The 20265-nt window shown below is 45.9% G+C and overlaps 1 protein-coding gene across 1 annotated transcript in view; it reads right to left on the minus strand.

Annotated features, from left to right (window-relative positions):
* LOC142562723 (sodium-coupled neutral amino acid transporter 7-like) overlaps positions 1-20265 on the minus strand; it is a 62037-nt gene that overhangs the window by 19658 nt on the left and 22114 nt on the right. Inside the window, exon 3 of the mRNA XM_075673544.1 lies at positions 3576-3697. Within this exon, the coding sequence (XP_075529659.1) occupies positions 3576-3697 (122 nt within the window). The remainder of the gene's footprint in view (positions 1-3575; positions 3698-20265) is intronic.

Consider the following 20265-nt stretch of genomic DNA (forward strand, 5'->3'; position numbering starts at 1 on the left):
CGTGCTTGAAACAAAAAAAAAAGGCAGTCACTCGATAAAAATCTTGCGTTCCGTTTCCTGTGGCTTTCAGACACGGACGCAGGCACTCTTAAGGTGTACGCGTGGTGTCAACATGTTTCGTTAGTTCAGACTCTTCCCGCTCGCACGCTCAGGAATCACGGTTTATTAAAGCCGAATTGCATTTGATTTTAATAGGGCAGCCATAGCCTAGCAACTGCGTGTAGCTGACATCGCTTGAAAGCTGTTGCAAGAAACACCAGTGTAACGGCATAAAAATCCCAGAGTGCACAAATTTTGTGAAATTCCGTTATGCTATACAAGTGTTACATGTAAATGCGGGCACACACGGTCTTCCGCGTTCAGCGGATGGATGCGTCCGTTTAACTTCCACTACAACAAAGCAAATGTAGTAGCTCAATGTTCGGAGGAAGTGTCAATCCTGGAATCGTATGTGTGCAACCATATATATCGTTCTGCCGCTTAGTGCGCATGTTAGGTGTGTGTCTCGGCCATACGACGATGCGAGCCTTAGAAGTACGTAATACACTGCACCCGCGACATAGCTTGCTACATGCTGTTAGGAAGGGCCTGCCGAGTTGCGGACCTGCAGGTTTTCTCAGCCAGCTGCAGCTGCGAGCGTTGCGATCTTCCCCGAAGAGAACCAGCGAGGACAGCGCTAACCGACCATGCGCCTCCTTTGGAGGATCGGTGAAGACACCTGGGGTGCGATCGGAGATGGTTGTTCGGCGCGTTCGTTCGGTTACCGGCGCGCGCGATTGGCCTACTCCGCGCCGACGTCGCCAGCCGCGGGGCGCCGCCCCGTTTTTGGTGACGTCAAAATGACGACACGCTCCTGTCAATCATCCGCCCACCGAGCATTTCGTCCGAACGCGACGGGAGTTGAGAAGTTTGGAGCGATCATACGGCTTCGCATGGCGCGTCTGGTGGATTGGATTGGATCCAGCAGGCGGCCTTTTCGGCTGCGAAATGGCAGGTTTGAATCCAATTCATAGTTTAATTCTAGAAAATGGCGCTTCCGTTGGAAACTTAGGTTGTTGCGCTGGCTTTTCTAGAGGAAGGAGGAGAGCGGGTGGCGGTGCGAAACGCGTTTGAAGAGATGGCAGAAAGTGAATTCCGGCGTCGTTTTTGTTTCTCGAAACAAATAATTCGTTGGTCGTACAGAGAAATCGACAAGTTCATCGGTGCCAGCGAGCCACTGGGATGTTGTCGCTGCCTCTTGAAAAGTGCGCCACTCTTCCCGTCGTTTTTTTTTTCTTTTTCCTTCTCGCTGTGCGCGACACCACCTAGGGACGACGCAAAGAACCTAATAGTTATAAATTGCAGTAGTCACACGTACTACTATTTGAAAACGTGTTTGTGCTTGAGAAGAAAAAAGTACATTTCTTTAGATAAAGATTTAATTCACTTGGAAGACGAGAAACATTTGGTTTTGTAGTACACTGTTTGCAAGCAGACGACAAACGACGCAAGTAAACTTCCGGGGAGGTCACCGCTTCCTGATTGGCTGCTCTCTCCGCCCCGGTGTCACAAATTTTGCATACTGCAACTCTGTGACGTTGCAGCAACTGAACAGAACGCGTATCGAACAAAATATCTCCGATCGCGCCCCTGGGGTGCGATCGGAGATGGTTGTTCGGCGCGTTCGTTCGGTTACCGGCGCGCGCGATTGGCCTACTCCGCGCCGACGTCGCCAGCCGCGGGGCGCCGCCCCGTTTTTGGTGACGTCAAAATGACAACACGCTCCTGTCAATCATCCGCCCACCGAGCATTTCGTCCGAACGCGACGGGAGTTGAGAAGTTTGGAGCGATCATACGGCTTCGCATGGCGCGTCTGGTGGATTGGATTGGCTGCGGAATGGCACGTTTGAATCCTATCCATAGTTTAATTCTTGAAAATGGCGCTTCCGTTGGAAACTTAGGTTGTTGCGCTGGCGTTTCTAGAGGAAAGAGGAGAGCGGGTGGCGGTGCGAAACGCGTTTGAAGAAATGGCAGAAAGTGAATTCCGGCGTCGTTTTTGTTTCTCGAAACAAATAATTCGTTGGTTGTACAGAGAAATCGACAACATCATCGGTGCCAGCGAGCCACTGGGATGTTGTCGCTGCCTCTTGAAAAGTGCGCCACTCTTCCCGTCGTTTTTTTGTTTCTTTTTCCTTCTCGCTGTGCGCGACACCACCTAGGGACGACGCAAAGAACCTAATAGTTATAAATTGCAGTAGTCACACGTACTACTATTTGAAAACGTGTTTGGGCTTGAGAAGAAAAAATACATTTTTTTAGATAAAGATTTCATTCATTTGGAAGACGAGAAACATTTGGCTTTGTAGTATACTGTTTGCAAGCAGACGACAAACGACGGAGGTAAACTTCCGGGGAGGTCACCGCTTCCTGACTGGCTGCTCTCTCCGCCCCGCTGTCACAAATTTTGCATACTGCAACTTTGTGACGTTGCAGCAACTGAACAGAACGCGTATCGAACAAAATATCTCCGATCGCGCCCCAGGGCTGGCTACGTTTGGCGCCCCGTACAATGTTGGTTAATTTGCCTGGTCGTCATGGTCTCTCTGCGGCAGGGGGAGCCCCCCTGGCAAAAGAGTGCTTTGCGGTACGGGGGTCCCAGGATTCGTCACAGTCTGCCAACACACGTGGCGACTACAGGAAAAAGGCAGCTCTGGAATTTAGAGGCGCCGGCTGGGGTCCGGCGTGACCACCTGACTACGGGGACGGAAGACAATGGATACCACGACGACTGCGCTGCAAAGGTTGTCGGCCCTCGGAGAGAGCACCGAAACCTCTGCGGCATGTGTGTGTGTAAAACCCCTACCCCCTTCTCACAAAGGCGACCACGAGGACTTTCTACGAATTGACTGGTCGAACGTTTTCCTCACCTAGGGAACTAGGGACAAATAGAGTGCTTATAAGCAGCGGTTGTCGGCTGCTAGAGGGTGCTCGTGTTCGTGCTCGAAATGTACTCGTGAGCTGTGTGCTCATTTGCTGTATGCTTCGTCTTGCGGGCTCTATTTGGGAGCCACGTTAGAATGTAAATGTATCCCATGTTCAAATGTAAATAATGTAAATAAATCCTGCTCGCCTAGTCTTGTCGCCCCAAGTTCCTCCGATCGTCCTAGAAGCCCGACTCCAAATCTTACAAATGGTGGCAGCGGCGAGGTCGTCCGACAACTACTACAACTGGTAACAGCGGTGGGATCGTCCGACGACTAATAATGCCTGTTCTTGCCGATTCATCTATCGTACGTGCGTACTTTCCGCAAAGAAAGCGCACTTAAAGACGCGCTGGAGAGAGGACAAGAAAATTATGGGGAAAAGCATGGGGCATATAGCCATGTGTAAAGATCGGCTGGGTATATCATGTACTGGTGCGGTGGGGTAGAAGGACTGAAGAGGTAATAGGAGAAGCATTATGAAAAAGAAAGAAAAAAGCACATAAACGCGCGATGAAGCGTGCGACAACTGAGTTTCACTCAGTCCGCATGCCTTCAAGAAGCGAAGCAACGCGCGTTTAAACTCTGTTGAAACAAAAAAGGCAAATAGCTTACTATTTGGAGAAGCGTTGCCGACAGAATGCCGCCAGCGCGGTCGTAGGCAGCCGGGTAGTTGAGCACTCCGGCCCCCAAAGCAGAGTTGACCAACAGGAAGGTGGCCACGGTCCATGCGACCCCTGCGATTCGCGGAACGAGTTGTCAGGCTCCACTGTGACATAGGTACAAAGCGCCTGCATCCATCAGCACCTTTTCTCGTTTTCTCTATTTTTTTTTTTGCTTTTCGCTGCAAGGCCCGAGAAGCAATGCAGTGATGGATTCAAAGTCTTCCGAGGCATCGTCCGGCTCGCGATATTCGCCCGGAACAACCTCAAGGAAACGGGGTACCGTATATACACAGGGACAAAACGTCAAAAAACAAAACGGCGGAGTTTCAAGGGCACTAGACGGGAATAAGAGCTATACAAGCCGCCCTCAGATCTTGCTGCGTGCTGGCTTGAGCTCAGCCATCTGAACAGGAGCTGCCTGCGCGTGCGTTCAGCCTCCGAAGGGTCGAACAAACTGGCCAAGCTGACGTGCATTCCCGATCAAGCATGCCCATGCGGTGGGAACCGGATGCGCTTGTTTCAATGGCAGCATCTACGGATGGCCGCGAGTATGCGAAATAATTAACCTCTCACTAAACGCGCAAAATAGCTAGGATTTCGCTCGTGCTGCGGCACAAAGCTACCTCAAGCTCTGGAGGCGCTCATAAGTGCCGTCACTGCAGCTCGAAGTGCACCGTTCGAGATCGAGGGAAGCGGCTTCGGCTGCAGAACTATACTGTTACGCGAACGATCGATTGAACACTAAGGACTATTTACAAAGTACATTTACAAAACAACTGCAGCGCTGGCCATGTCAGCCGACAGCTCGAGACTTAGAAGCAGTCCGTCTTCGTCGGGGCGCCCACGCGCATTGTCCAAAAGAAACACGCAGTATGCATGTAGCGTTATCCCCGGCAGCAGAAGCACCGTCCCGGTGAGTCTAAATATTGGTGTTAACAGGAGAGATATAAGGTTTGAGGCATGCGACATGCAGAACGCCAGTGAAATGCAGGGCAGATGAGGCGCTGGCATCTTTACTAGGGCAATTTCATACATAACTGGAGTCACGGCACGCAGCAATCGGTATGGGCTTGTGTACCGATACAGGAGTTTTCAGGACAGCCCAACGTGACGAGTCGGGGACCACAGCAGTACAAGAGGCCCAGGCAAAAAGTGCACGTCTGATGTCGATCCTACAAACACCGTTGCTTTTCTTCGGAGGGTTGAAATCCGGGCCAGTTGGTGCATAGTTGAAGGAAAAAACCAGTCACAAAGACAAAGGACAAGAAGAGAGGTTGTTGTGGCGTGAACCTCTCTTGTCCTTTGTGTTTTGTGACTGGTATTTTCCTTCATCTCTTCGAAGCTCAGGAGACGAGCGCGTGAGCAATTGCGCGTGCTTGGGTTGCTCTGGTTATGGCGTCAAGTGAATATTCGCTGGCTTCTGGTGCGGCGGATGGAAGGGATGTGTCCAGTGACAATGTTGGTTCTCGGCCGAACAAGAGAAAGAACGGGGAATAACCGGCAGTGTCATGGCGCGAGGAATTATATGCAAATGTGATAATAGGTAGAGCAGTTGAGGTCCCAATCAGTATTGTCGGACGAGACATACTTTGCAAGCATGTCTGTCAGGGTTCCATTCAGACGCTCCGTGAGACCATTAGTTTGTGGATGGTAAGACGTAGTTAGCTTGTACCTGGTTGAGCGGGACTGCATGATGTCGGCGTTGACTTTTGAATGTCCGGCCACGATCAGTGAGCAGTTTGCGTGGAGATCCACGCTGTAAAATGACTTGTAAAAGAAAATCGGCGACATCTGTGGCGCAGCTTGATGGAAGCGCTCTGGTGATTGCACGTGGCGTAATCTGTTGCCACAGCGATCCACTTGTTGCTAGACGTTGACGGAGGGAAAGGGCCAAGTAAGTACAAGCCAACTCGAAAGAATGGCTCTGACGGGACGTCGGGAGGCTGAAGGCACCCGGCAGGGAGCGTCGATGGTGTTTCTGGGCGCTGGCATTTCCCACACGCCACAACGTATTTCCGGACGGAGCGGGAAAGTCCTGGCCAAAAGCAGCGTCGGCGAATGCTGTCGTAAGCGCGGGAGACGCCGAGTGGACCGGCGGTTGGTAAGTGGTGAAGTTCACGGGAAACAGCTGATCGGAGGTGCTTAGAAATGACGAGGAGTAGGGAAGGGCCGTTGGGTCGAACGTTGTGGCAGTATAATACACCGTCCAGGAGGACAAGCAAGGAACGAATGGGAAGGCGAAGATTGCAAGTGATCAATGATGGCGTGCAAAGTGGCATCACGGCGTCGCTCGTCGGCGACGTGGAGAAGTTGAAAAACGGATAAAACGCAAGCGTCGGCATGGGTGTCAAGGACGGCGGGTGGTTGAACCACTGGATAACGTGATAAACAGTCTGCGTCTTGATGTAGGCGTCCCGATTTGTACATCACTGCATAATATTCTTGTAGCCGCAGAGCCCAGCGACCAAGTCGTCGGTAGGATCCTCGAGTGACGAAAGCCAGCAGAGCGCGTGATGGCCCGTGATTACAAAGAAGTGTGTGCCATACAAATATGGGCGGAATTCGGAAATCACCCAGACGAAAGCCAGTCATTCACGCTCTGTAATCGAATAGTGGCGCTTCGCTGCAATGAGGCGGCGGCTCGCACCGGAACGGGCACAATTGTGTTTCCGAGAAAGTGGAGGCTGAATGTCTAAGCACAGAAAATGTTAAAGAAACAAAGCTTTCTCAACCAACAATGGGTAAATTGTCGTGGCGTGATGTCTCAAATGTAGGGGAAGATATGAGAACGTCGTCTAGGTAGCGAACACATGTTGACAATTTGAATCCTTGAAGCAAAGAGTCCATCATACGTTCGTACGTTGCTGGGGCGTTGCATAGACCGAATAGCATAACTGAATTGATATAGTCTATCACAGAAATCGGCCAACAACCAGACCTAAGGTCTATTGAGGGAAGTAGGCCGGCACCGTGGAGAGAATCGAGGGCGTCGTCAATGCGAGGCAAGGAGTAGACGTCCTTTCTGGTAATTCGGTTTAGATGACGATAATCTACGTAAAATCGCCACTTGCCATCTTTATTTTCAACAAGCACAACGAGGTCTCTACGAGGGTTCAGCAATGCCTTTGGCAAGCATGTTGTTCACTTCACCTTGAATAACCTTACGCTCTGATGCAGAAACTCGATATGGCCGCCGATGAATGGAACTAGCATCACCAGTATTTATGTGATGCTGAACAAGTCTGACTCAATTGTGAGTTGTTGAGGTGGAAGATATGTCACGGTAGAAAACCAAAAAGCGGCATAGAACTGCTGTTTGTTCGGGCAATAGGTCATGTCTGATGGTAGCAATATGCATGTAGGAATATGCAGGACACGATGCACGCATACAGAAAGTTAGCGCCGTGGTATACGTGTGATGCGGATCCCGTGCAGGCCCCGGCGTTGCTGTCTAGCGCTGCATGTCTTTACACGTGGATGGTGTAAGTCGCCCTCATCTATAGAGTGGCCAAAAGGGCTATTTTGGTCGCCCATTGCTCGCAAGGTACAGGCCGACGCCGTGTAACATCGACGCATGGTCACGCCACATGCGCGGTCCACGCATGCGCTCGTAAACAGATTGCGAACCCAGTGGTTAGCTGTATACAGGTGGCGCAGTACGTAGCCGGCCGCTCGACCACTCTAGACAAGGCGAAAAAAGACTACATCTTTCTAGTCTTATGCTTTCCAAAACTTTCCAGCATTCTCCTGATCCACAGGAAACGCTTTCGGCGGTCAGCTTACCGTCTTGAGAATTCGTAGCTGTTCGTCCTGTTCGTCGGTGGAACACCCAGCTATATTAACGGACAAGCAACACTACACTGGCGTAATTTGTATAGCGCCAACTGCACACCCTGGCCTTCACACCCTCGGTGTGCACTTCACTAAAGATTTTCGCACTCGTTGTCTACATTTTTCAAAAAAGGTATATACCTCATCTACTACGCAACTGACTATGTATTATAATACATGTTCATTGTTTTTTTAAATGAAAGAAGGCACCTAGCTAGTTCTAAGAGAACATGTAACATTTCGCAAAAGTGAGCAGTCGCAAAACACATTACAAATGAGGGGCGTATCCATCCCAAGATGGAAAGATTAATTCGTATAAAAAAGTCAGTTCTTCATGCAAAAAAAAACATTCTAGCAAGCTTGTGAAACTCAAGAATCACAGCTCAATTACCAGCGAAGTTGTTTCTTTGGAGGAGCTTGAGGACTTTTTAGCGAAAGCAGTATACTCCACCCTCAGCTTTAATTTCGCATGGGCATCAGCCCCATAATTTTCCCCACAATTTCACTAAATTTTATCTTGGTGACAGATATAAGTGGTCCCAGGACAGCGAGATAAACTGTGCGCCTGTTCTTAAAGCTCACTTATTCTCCAGAGCGATTCCATATGTAATTTACTGCAAAGGCAGCAATTAACCCTAACACTGATCTTTGTCAATACATCATTCACACCCTTCTCCGAATTGTCAATTATAAACAAGATGCCTCGTCCAGTTCTCCAAGCACACCGGGAAAACCTACTACGAACCTCGTATGACGCACGAAAGTGCGAAGAAAAAGTATTACTTACAAAACTCATAATTAAGCTAGGAACGCTGCGAGTTCCCGCCACATCACACGCTCGCCCTTCCTACTGAATGTGAACTTGTCACGTACGATTCTCTCGGGGAATTGGGAAACATCACCAACCTATTTTAAGTCCACTGCAGGACGAAGGCCTCTCCCTGCGATCTCCAATTACCCGTCCTGCGCCAACCGATTCCAACTAGCGCCCGCCAATTTCGTAATTTCATCGTCCCATCTAGTCTTCTGCCGTCCTCTATTGCACTACCCTTCTCTTGGCACCCATTCTGCAACCCTAACGGCCCACCGATTATCTAACCTACGCATTACATGGCCTGCCCAGCTCCATTTCTTTCTCTTAATGCCAATCAGAATATCGGCTATCGCCGTTTGCTCTGATCCACACCGATCTCTTCCTGTCTCTTTACGCTACGTCTAGCATTCTTAGTTCCATCGCTCTTTGCGCGGTCCTTGTTTTCGAGCTTCTTTGTCAGTCTCCAAGTTTCTGCCCCATATCTCAGCACCGGTAGAATGAATTGATTGTACACGTTCCTTTTTAATGATACTGGTAAGCTTCCAGTCATTATCTGAGAATGTCTGCTGAATGCGCTCCAACCCGTTTTTATTCTTCTGTAAATTTCCTTCTCATAATCAGGGTCCCCTGTGAGTAATTGACCTAGGTAAACGTACTCCTTCACAGATTCTAGAGGCTGACTGGCGATCCTGAACTCTTGTTTTCTTGCCAGGCTATTGATCGTTATTTTTGTCTTCTGCATATTAATCTTCAACCCCACTCTTACATTTTCTCTGTTAAGGTCCTCAATCATTTGTTGTGACTCGTCCCCAGTGTTGCTGAACAGGACAATGTCATCTACAAACCGAAGGTTGCCGAGATATTCGCCGTTGGTCCTTACTCCTAAGCGGTCCCAATATTATAGCTTGATACGCCGTCCAAGCATGCAGTGAATAGCATTGTCGAGATTGTGTCTCCTGGTTTGACCTCTTTGTTTATAGGCATGTTCCTACGTTTATTATGGAGAACTAGGGCAGCTATGGAATCTTTGTAGATATTTTCCAAGATATTTACGTAAACAGCACTCAAAGAATTTAGCAAAATCCAATTTAACCACGAAACATCGCATGCTCATATGAAATAATATCCCCCATATATATATACAAGATTTGATCTCAGTGACTTATTTTTTGTCAAGGAAAAGTAGGCTAAATTCGGCGCCGTTTGTGAAAAACTCTCCGGATCGCTTCCATACACTAAGTTTACACCCTTTGGGGCGTGTCTTGCCGCACAATAAACGTCATCTGTCTTATCGGCATTTCCATTCTTTAACGCGGCGAGCCCGGTACTTCCCAGTAACGGACGGCATGCGCGTTATCAGCATGACATAGCATTGCCGACAGGAAAGTAGCGGGCGCGGCGTTTTCAAGAAAGGAAACGCAAGCAAGGCAGGGAACGATTATTGTTGTGGTGCAGATATACACCCATCATTCAGACAATCGGAGATAAAATTGGCTGTCCTGTCTCACCCATCGATCTGGAAGTCGTTCACCGCGTTCCAACCAAAGATGAAAACAAAAAAAAACGTGATCACCCGGTTCTACTCTCGAACAAAGAAAGCAGACTTCGTCAGCAAGGCGCGAAAAGCGAAGCTTTGCCTCAGTGACATCGGCTTCTCTGGACTAGTTCAGGACACTAAAGTATGTCAACGATCACTTGACATCGCAGAACAAAGCACTATTATCTAAAGCCCTGTCATTAAAGAAGGCTAAGAAATGGAATTTCCTCTGGACAGATAACTGCCAGATTAAAGCCCGCAAGAGCATCGGTAGTAGGGTGTTTCGCATTGCTAACGAATCTGACTTGGCTGTATTTACTTAATACAGCTCTGTACCTTGGGAAACTTTTCAGAAACCCTCGCTAATAACAAACAAACATGTCCGCGTATTTTTCAACTAACCAATTAAATGAACTAAAAACTAATAGTTCATGCTCGGCCGTTCATTTCAACGCACGAAGTTTGCGGAAACACTATGACGACTTTAATTCCCTTCTGTCAACGCTCTCTTTTCGATTTACCATCATTAGCTTTACTGAGACTTGGGTCTGCAATGACGACAAAAACTTATTTTCCTTCCCTTCTTACTCAGCCGAATACTGTCATAGACAAACTAGCAGTCATGGTGGTGTGGCCGTTTACGTATCATCACATCTTAGCTATAAACGTCGTCATGACCTCGACTTAAAGCTAACTAACTGTGAATCTGTTTGGTTAGAATTCAATCATCCTTTTCTTCAGGCTGATAACAGCAACTTTATTTTTGGTTGCATTTACAGATCACCGTCTTCATCTTACATTGACTTTTGTTCTGCCCTCGATCAATCCCTAGAGAAACTATCATTTAATAACAAGAATGTAGTTATTATGGGCGATATCAATATAAACCTTCTGGATGACACTTCCCCTACCTGCTCCCTTTATAGCAACTGTTTTCAGAGTTACGGTTTTGAATGTTTGATAACGCTACCTACTCGTTGTAATAAGATAAATGAGGGCACACTACTAGATCATGCGCTAAGCAACATGACGTCACCGCCAGAGGCTGGTATCCTTGATGTCGACATAACAGACCATTATCCTATCTTTATTTTCCTCAACTCAGAGCCGCAGTCACCCACTATTTCATACTTCAGCTACGTACTGAACAAAGATGCCTTTTTGGAATCTGACTACAACTGACTGGTCTGCTGTCCTTGAAAATAATGATCCGCAAGAAGCCTTTTCTCAGTTCTCCGCAATTTTGTTATCATTAATCGATTCACATACCATCAAGAAAAAATGCAAGAAAATCCTCTCCCTTCCTCAAAACCCTTGGTTAAATGCTAGCATACTAGCCAATATGCGGAAACGTGACAACCTATATAAAAAAACTAAAAGGCAACCTTTTAATGTCGCCCTCTCTGCACGATACAAAAAATTTTGCAACGCACTCAACAGCAAAATAAAGAATGCGAGGAAGACCTACTATGAGCACAAACTTGGTCAGTCTGGCAGCAACTCGAGGCAAAAGTGGCAAGTTTTAAATTCATTTTTGCGCAGAAATGAACAACTCTCATTCATCGATACCACCGCAAACGATCACATTACATATGATCAACCATTTCAGATAGCAAGAGCGTTCAGTGATGCCTTTTTTCCGGATAAACCAGTCATCAGTAGCCGTCCTTTGTCACTGAATCGTGTGCCGCATTCATTTTTTCTTTACCCTACAACTCCCCATGAGGTTCTTGATGTCATTCGCAAGCTGAAAGTAACCAGTGCCGGTCTTGATAATATTCATCCTAGTAACATAAAACTAATTGCTCATCTCATATGTGATGTTTTATGTTTTATTATCAATTTAATATTCAGGACCGGCATTTTTCCATCTGGCCTGAAACGATCAAAGGTAATTCCAGTTTTTAAGAGAGGCGATCGTTCTTTACTAACAAATTACCGCCCAATATGTATACTTCCATTCTTTAGTGAAGTGATTGAAAAGTTGACTGTTACTCGATTAACCAATTACCTGTCTAAATTTAATATTCTTTCCAATTCTCAGTATGGTTTTCGTCCTGGCTATTCAACCGACCTTGCACTTATCTTCCTAACGGATCGCTTAAAAGAAGCTATTGATAAGGGGTTTTTTGCTGGTTCAGTTCTTATTGATTTTACGAAAGCTTTTGACACTATTAACCATCACATTTTGTTTTTAAAGTTGGAAGCTCTAGGCATAACTGGGCCAGCGCTAATGTTACTACGAACCTACCTGCAGGATAGACATAACATAGTTAAAATTTCTAATGTTTTTTCGGAAGCCAAGGTTACTAACCTAGGGGTACCGCAGGGTTCTATTCTGGGACCTTTATTATTTTTAATTTACATTAACGATCTGCCTGACTGTCTAACATCCTCACAATGTGTGTTGTACGCCGACGACACAACCATAATTAACTACGATAAAAATATTTCGTCCTTAGTTACTAAACTAAATAATGACTTGGCTAAGGTTACAAACTGGTGTATAGATAATAATCTTGTTATTAATCCCTCGAAAACCAAGTTTATTGTATTTAATTCCCCCCAGAAACCATTTTGTTCAGTTCCATTGCTGATTCTTGGTTCCCATTTAATCCCTTCTAGCACTCATTGCTCATTCTTAGGGGTAGAACTAGATTCTAACCTCAAGTTTCATCATCATATCTCGAATATCAAAAAGAAAGTTGCTTACGGCATTCGGTTATTAATTAGAGCCCGCAAATTTTTTAACTGTTCTACACTTGTGTCACTATATTACGCTTTTATACACTCACACATTAACTACTCGTTAATATGTTGGGGAAATACATACAATACTCACCTCAGTTCACTTCAAACTTTGCAAAACCAAGCAATTAGAATAGTCACCTCTAGTCCCTATAATACTAGCGCTCTCCCATTGCTACACCGTAATAACATTCTGTCTGTCAAAAAAACTGTGATGTATAATCTGGGTATATTTATTTTTAAGTTATTGAATAATGAAGTTCCTGCATGTATAATTCCTAAAACCTGCCTGATCAACACTAATGTCACTAGATTTGCTTTGCACAGTAATCTAATTTTACCTCAAGTGCGCACCAACTATGGCAAACAATCAGTTCATTTTGCTGCCTTTTCATTTTGGAATTCCATACCACTTTGTGTCAAAACTTCGCGTTCAACATCCGTATTTAAAAAACACCTCAAGAACTTTCTTCTAACAGAAAATATTTAACGTTAACTTCTTTTTTTCTTCTTTTTTTTTTCTCTTTTTCTTCACCCTTATTACTTCAAATATTCTGCTATTCTGATACCTTTCTTTTTTATTAATAGTCATGTGTATTTCAAAGTTGTTTTGTTGTTGTTTCTACTGTTGCATTTATGGTCATGTATATTTGAAATTCTTTTTTTTTGTGTGTGTCTTGCACGTTTGGGTAAAATTACCTTTACTGTTCAATTCGTTTAGCTCATTTGGTTTTACTGCATTTGCTCCTTGCAATTGTATAATTTCCTTCGTTAGATTTCTTGTAACTAACTCGTAATCTTGTTTTGCATTCTCCAGTACTTACTTTCTTCCATGTTTGCTTATATATGATTTTAATGTAGTTCAATTCGTTGCTTTAGAAAGCGCATTTTTATAAATAACAGGAGGTCCCGATACAGTAATTGACTATGGGACCTCCTTCTGTATATTATTTGTTTTTACAACCTGTAATCTATAATGAATAAAATCAATTTCAATTTCAATTTCAAAAGGGTGTTAACTTTTTTTAGAGTGTACGCAGTGCACTGCAGAGGCCGTAATTAAGACAAACTTTGCCCGCACATCATCCATCGGACGCGCCCTACACTGTAATATAATTTATACCCTTCACAGTTAAAAAGGGCATAAATGTGTCTAACTAACACCCTAAGGGTGTGAGTTATAGACACATCTACACCCTTTTTCACTTTTTAGGCTGTAAATTATTTTAGTGTGTATTCACTTGAAGTTGTACCTTTGTGGCACGTCGACGTTTTGCGGGACTGCAGTGTAGAGATGTCAAACTTCGGTAAATTTTGTAGGCGCGAAAAAACGTGTAAAAAATTTTTTCCCGAAATATTGGAAAGATTCGAAAAACATCCGCACCTTTCTTGACATGCAGAAGTAAACCTAAGAGCAGACGCGGGTGCATGAAAAAATATGTTTCCAAGAGTTGAGGCAAGATGTTGGCATTCTGCAGCAAATAACGCCTTTTTTTTATTCCCTCGTAGATTCTTCGTAGCTTTCGGAATTCGCATCTACCGGCCACGAGAGCTGCGCTTTTACGCTATTACAGGGGGGAAACTGGTGTGCTGTCTGCACACTTCTGGAAGTAGTTTTTTTTTTTTTTAAGTTGCGGATTAAAAGAATGGTACTCCTCAAAACAATTTTTATTCCGCGAGAAAAATCTCGGTAATTAATCGAAGAAATGAAGACAAAGAGTTCTTTTCTAAATTTTTGTTGTTGTAACCTTGTTGTAACCTTTGTTGTTGTCGCACTTGGGCCATTTTTGACGCCAGGTTAGGTTCTCAAAACTTGCCAGGTTGAGACTTCCTTTATGTTCGGCGTACCTTTCTTTTAATGAAAAAAAAAACATGTAACTACGGATCCGCGCAGACGCTGTCAAAATCCATGACGTCTTGGCGAGTCAGTGCGGTGAACTTCGGGTCAGCGGTGCAACCAGGATTTGGTTTCTTGCGTTTTTTTTTTCGCTTTACTAGTGACGGTAAAAGGAACCTGCAAAGTATTCCTCCATAGTATTGCGTGAGTTGGAGTTGCGCAGTCAGACAGCCCATTACCTCGGAATATAACAGCAGAAAAGGCTTACATCGAAGTTGAGAGCCAAGTGAAAGGAACTTCAGAGTAGGCTTTCTTCTTTGGAATGAGAGAGAAAGCCAAGTCAAGCTGTTGCTCAGCAGAGAAAAGCTACTGGAGGAATAATTTCTCAGTATACACAATGGGGGAAGAAAAGGGGTGCGCTTAAGTGACGCTACACAGATATATCGAGAATCAAATGGAACTAATACCGAATGCCGAGCTTGCTTTCTCACCAAGAAACTCAAGCGCAGAGTATCGACCTAAAAATGCTGCTCTCAATTGCCAAACTCAGGGCTCGCTTCCGTTTTATCGCTGGGTTAGGACAGTGGCAAATGCTGTTCTGCGTACCGACTCAGACGTCAATTGAGAAACTCACTGGGTTAGGACAGCGGCAAATTCTGTCCTGCGTACAGACCCAGACGTCCATTGACAGACTAAGCTAGACATTCGACGTGGCTTTCAAAGCCGGTCTTTCTTAACATTATGACTGAGACAGCCTTACCAGGACTGTCCTACCTTTCGTCTTTCATCCCTATAGGAGGTCGGATCCTGTGTCTTGCGATAAGTGACGCACATCGAGGTATTTGTAAGCAACGAAGAATGTAGATTCAGCAAACCACTGTCATTAAAAAAAATGGTACACAAACTATATGAAACGTTATATTCCCTGATTGGTTACACTCGCAAGATGAAACGTGCCAACCTAGCTTTAGCACGATATAAATCAATGCAGTCCGTTTTATTCGATAAATTTTGTGTTTTTTTATGCCCTGGAAAAAAAATTGTTAAAGCTTATTGTTTTCTTCTTCTGAGCCCTCCCATCTGCTGCAAAGGGTGTACATACATACAAAAGGTGTAAATCTTATAGTTCAGGCTTCCTGTAATGTCCACCCATAGCATGTCTCCTACTTTCCCTGAATATAGAATTGCTGCCGTTTTCGTTTCTTTCAGGGAATTCGGAGAAATTGTGTAAGCGTTTGCTGTATCGCCTCTAGACAGCTATATGAAACGAGAATGTATGAAGTTGCAATGAACTCCTAACGTCCATAACGTCCTAAGCCCCCCCCCCCCCCCCGTTTCCTCTAAATAAAAACTGAATAATGTAGTTCTTTCAGGACACCGCGAAAACCCGCATACAACGTTTCAGCGCGCTTCTATAGTCGCACTAAAAGCTTCGCTGTATATATAAAAAAAAAAAGGACATGTACAGCGGGCAGTGAGCAGAACTCTGCAAACAGCGACCTTTTTAGCAAAATGAACTGCTGGGCTAGTTGTGTATACATGTTCATAACTAAAAACTGAGCACAAAAACAAGACGGGACAAGAGACAAGCGGACAGGTGCGGGGTCAGATCTGTTCATTGGAAAATGCAGAAATTCTTTCTCAGCTTAGATGTTGAAAGGGGAAATAACTACACTAAGCGGCGAACAGGGCGAAGCGTCCACGCACAACCGCAATGAATTTGGCACAAAGAGGCACGCAGAGGTAAAGTTTCTGTCAGTTCAACCTTATCGAAAGTTAGGTCAGTTGTTCTAAAAAGAAGAAAGAGCAAAAAGAACGAGTTATAGTTAAGTGAAGCTGCGAAATTCAACTATCTGGTCTGCTAGGCGTACTATGAAAAAGTTGACTCGCCATCCCGGCCCTGGGAAAGTGGATGTCCAGCGAAACTGTTCAAAACCACCACAACCGCTCAAAGGGATATGTAATCCTTTACTGCTTGAGAGTAATGGTAGTAATGGTAATATTGACAACACGCCGTCGCTGGTCGTACTGCCGTTTATTTTACCCTTTGCCGCTCCTCGTATTCACTCCTCCTCGGGAGTCGTAAGTATGCGTTGCCTTAAGTATGTTGTTGCATAGCGGTGCTGCAACAACAATGAAATCAGTTGCTAGGCTGGTTCTATTATACATACGAAAGGCTAGTGACGTTACTCGCTGCGGCAGCTTAAATATTTACTATGAAACGTACGCGGGGAGCACTATGTGCTTCGCATTGTTATTAGTAGCGCCTGATCCATTGCGATTCGGATGTGCTTGTTCGTTACTGAAACGAACGCTGTTCTGTATGTTGTATGCGTGATTCCAATGTATGCACTTCTCGCTTCACTTTGCCGAGTGCTTGAAGCCTGCTGCCCCTCCGCCGCGGTTCGGCTCGCTATTTCACTACCTCCCGGATCGGCCCACATTTTTGCCCACGGACCACGACACGAACAGTGGCGAACAACCAGAGGCTAACAGCTTCGCTGGGAAATTTAAATACTTTTGTAGCTTTCAAGACATTCAAAACAGAGCGGCCCTATACTTAAGGCTCTGGCTTTCACACACACACACGCACGCCAACGCACGCACAAACAACGCGGCGTCAATAATTGTATTTTGCTGCAGGAAGGATATAGCTACAAGGCGTTAACCGAGTGGACCTCCAGCTGCCGAAGAACTGCCGCAGCGGCTATTCGGTGCACCGCGCCATTTACACGCATGACAGCGTTTAGCGAGGGCACGTGGCGGACTACAAGTCGCGTGAGCCAGCGAAGATATATTTGCTGAAGACAGTGCGCACTGCAGAGATAAGGAGCTTTATCTTTAGGTGACATTATTTGCGCCGGCAAGCATCATGAGAGATTGTGCGATAATCGCCGAAATGTACTACATATTCGAGTAAGCTTTAGATGGCCTCAGGGCACACGAAGCTGGCCGGGGAACTCAAGGCGTGTGTGGTTGAAAATACCATCAGCTTCGAGGCATTCGCCCCCAAAATGTGCCACCGAATGTACTGGCCGTTGCAAGCTGTTTTAAAGGGCCCCAAAAAACACCCGCGGTCACTCTGTCGCCTTTGCTATACCTTCCCCCATTGGCGCTCTCCTTCTCGCTCACGTACGTCACATTAAACACGTGGGCACTACTTCAGCGCCGAATTTCACGGCGGCGCTCTATGAAAACACCACCCCCGCTTATCAGCACTCCCCGCTTTTTGGCTGCGCGCAATCGCCGCCGCACGCGATACGATATGCACGCGAAGTAGATTGTGCACCACAGGCAAGCGAGACGACGAGGAAGAGACGTGACAAAGTCGTGCTGGTGGACGGACCGGAACTGACGTCCCCCTCGTATATGGACAAAGAGACCATTTGACAGCTTTTACCCTGGTTACGTCACGTGCACGACCTATACTGGCGTCACTACGTTTGAAGAAAGGATTGGACAAGCCCAGAGAGGTTATTAGAGTTGGTTTAGCCGCCCCTTAATTGACCCAACGCTCTCAAAGAACACGTTCTGATAAATTGATTCGAATGCGTTTCTCCGCAAGTTCGCGGACGAATGTATCGAACCATGGTGCTAGCCTTAAGAAAGCAAGGAGAGGAAAGGCAGGGAGGTCAACCAGACGAGCGCCCGGCTGCTGCCCTACACTGGGGGAAGGTAAAGGGGGAATAGAAGAGACAGAGAGTGAGCACTGGGCGCACATGGGAAGATGCACAGACACACCATAAGCAGTCCCTCAAACCGGTGCACTTCTAGTGTACTAGTGCACGAATCGCATTTTGTGCCAGTGGCGGGTGTAGCCACGGTCCGAGTAGGTTTGTCTCATAGCGGTCTCGAGACCAGTCGGTTTAAATTGGTCCTGAGAGAGGGGTTGCGCATCGTAGCTAGGACAGATACACAATAGGTGCTCGATGGTACCCCTCGCACCAACAGCAGTCGCACATTGGGCTAGCGGCCATTCCCGTACGATGGTAGTACGATAGGTTAAGCGTTAGTGAACGCCACTACCGGCCACAAGCGGCACAGCGAGGTAGTTTCGCCGCAGGAAAGGCTAGATGGCAGTTGTAGCCGTAGCAGGGGGTCCAGCTTATGCAATCGGCAATTGAAGGCACTTGGACTCCAGAGAATACGCATGCAAGTATAGAGGCGGTAGTTTTCAGTTTTTACTGATAAAATGCCAAAGACTAGACAGTCTCAATTTTATGAATTCGCTTTAAACCACAATGTGCCGGATTTGGGAATGCCGAATATGCGGCACTGTAAAAAAATAAAGGTGCCGATAAGTGCCGAATTTTCCGAGGAAGACATGCCGGTAAATGCCTGTCGCCTGTCGCATTTCAAATAAGTGGATGGCGAAAAACTCAATCCCTACGTTTAAGTAGAAATGCGTGGCGCCAAGGCCATTGAAAAGAAGCGGCAGACGCAGGTGGACAAAAGGCGTGACGTAAAACATACTAACGACGCGCAAGTCTGCGTCAGCTAACAACTGCGCTTCTTTGTGCCTTAGTTTTTTCTGTCGACACGCATTTGCTGCACTAGCTGAAACCGTCGAGTATAAGACTTGCCCGCAAAAAATACTTGCCCCTGAAGTATTGACTGCAGCATGTGCCCTAAAAGTATATAACGTTAATGGGGAAAGTAAATAACTAGCATAGTGATTATAAAACGTTTACTGACGTCTGCCACTATATACTAATGCGCCGCCGAAAAAAACGTCTTCACTGCGATGTGTCAGTTTTTTTGGCATCGTTGAAATATGTGGTAACGTAACCACGTGGTCAATTAAGCGAACCTTTCGTTACAGCAGTCTCCGTCTCACTCATACTGATTACTCATTATGCGTTGTGAAAGTCTCTTACGAAACCTGTCATGAGCCACCCAATCAGAAGGAAAAACAAACAAACAAACAGACACAATAAATTCACATTTCCAAGACTGCGGAAATGTGTCATTAGGACGTCCCCCTAACTGCTGGAGTGGGTCGCGCTCGAGATAAAACTCCTTAGCTGCACTTCAGAACATGGGATTGCACGTCGCAAACCTCTATGGACCTATGAGAGACGCCACAATGGAGGTCTGCGGAAGAATTAGTACTATTCATTCTTTTTTCTGCATTAGAAAGCTGAAGTTGATTTTGGATCGTTAATTGCCGCCAACTACTCCATTCTCTTAGCATGCAGTACTCTGTTGCAAGAAAGGACCATTGTAAAATATTTAACCTGCAGGGGTGGTGAATGTTCGTTTCCACATCTTACAAAATTGTGTACAGTAAGTACCTATACAAAACAAAAACGCAATACCACCTGAAGTGCACTGCCCAACAAAAGAAACGTAGTGCCAGAGGTCTCCGACGTTCCTTTCTATAGTCGTCGTTCCCGTAGTTTCTCGATGGATGAAATTGTGTTACGACGGACGAAATCGCGTTTCAAGTATGCGACAAGTAAATAGGGCATATGGTTTGCCGAAACGGAAGGATCGACCATTAATGACTTCTTTAGCTCAGCATTCTTGCAGTGCACTGCCAGCAATTTAATGAAGTGCAATCTATACTGACCGTCGCCCGCCAAACGCTGCGTTGTCTGACCAATAGTGCTTGCTGGGCAGAACCTTCGCGCAGAAGCAACGTCGGCGTTAGCAGCGGTAAATTTTGAGATAACAGTGAGCGAAGTTCATCCTCTTTAAAACAAAGCAAGCTGTTTAGCTTCATTTGCGGTTGGGGGTACAGAAAGATAACTCGCAGAAGACAAACCTCACGCGCTCGCTCGTATTGAGACTTTTACCCAACAGAAAAAACAATGCGTGATTCGTCAAGACTTCTTTTTTGTAAGCTTTCTAAGGCGCGCGGTGAACAAACA

This window comes from Dermacentor variabilis, chromosome 1, assembly GCF_050947875.1.
Source record: "Dermacentor variabilis isolate Ectoservices chromosome 1, ASM5094787v1, whole genome shotgun sequence".
Taxonomy (NCBI): domain Eukaryota; kingdom Metazoa; phylum Arthropoda; class Arachnida; order Ixodida; family Ixodidae; genus Dermacentor; species Dermacentor variabilis.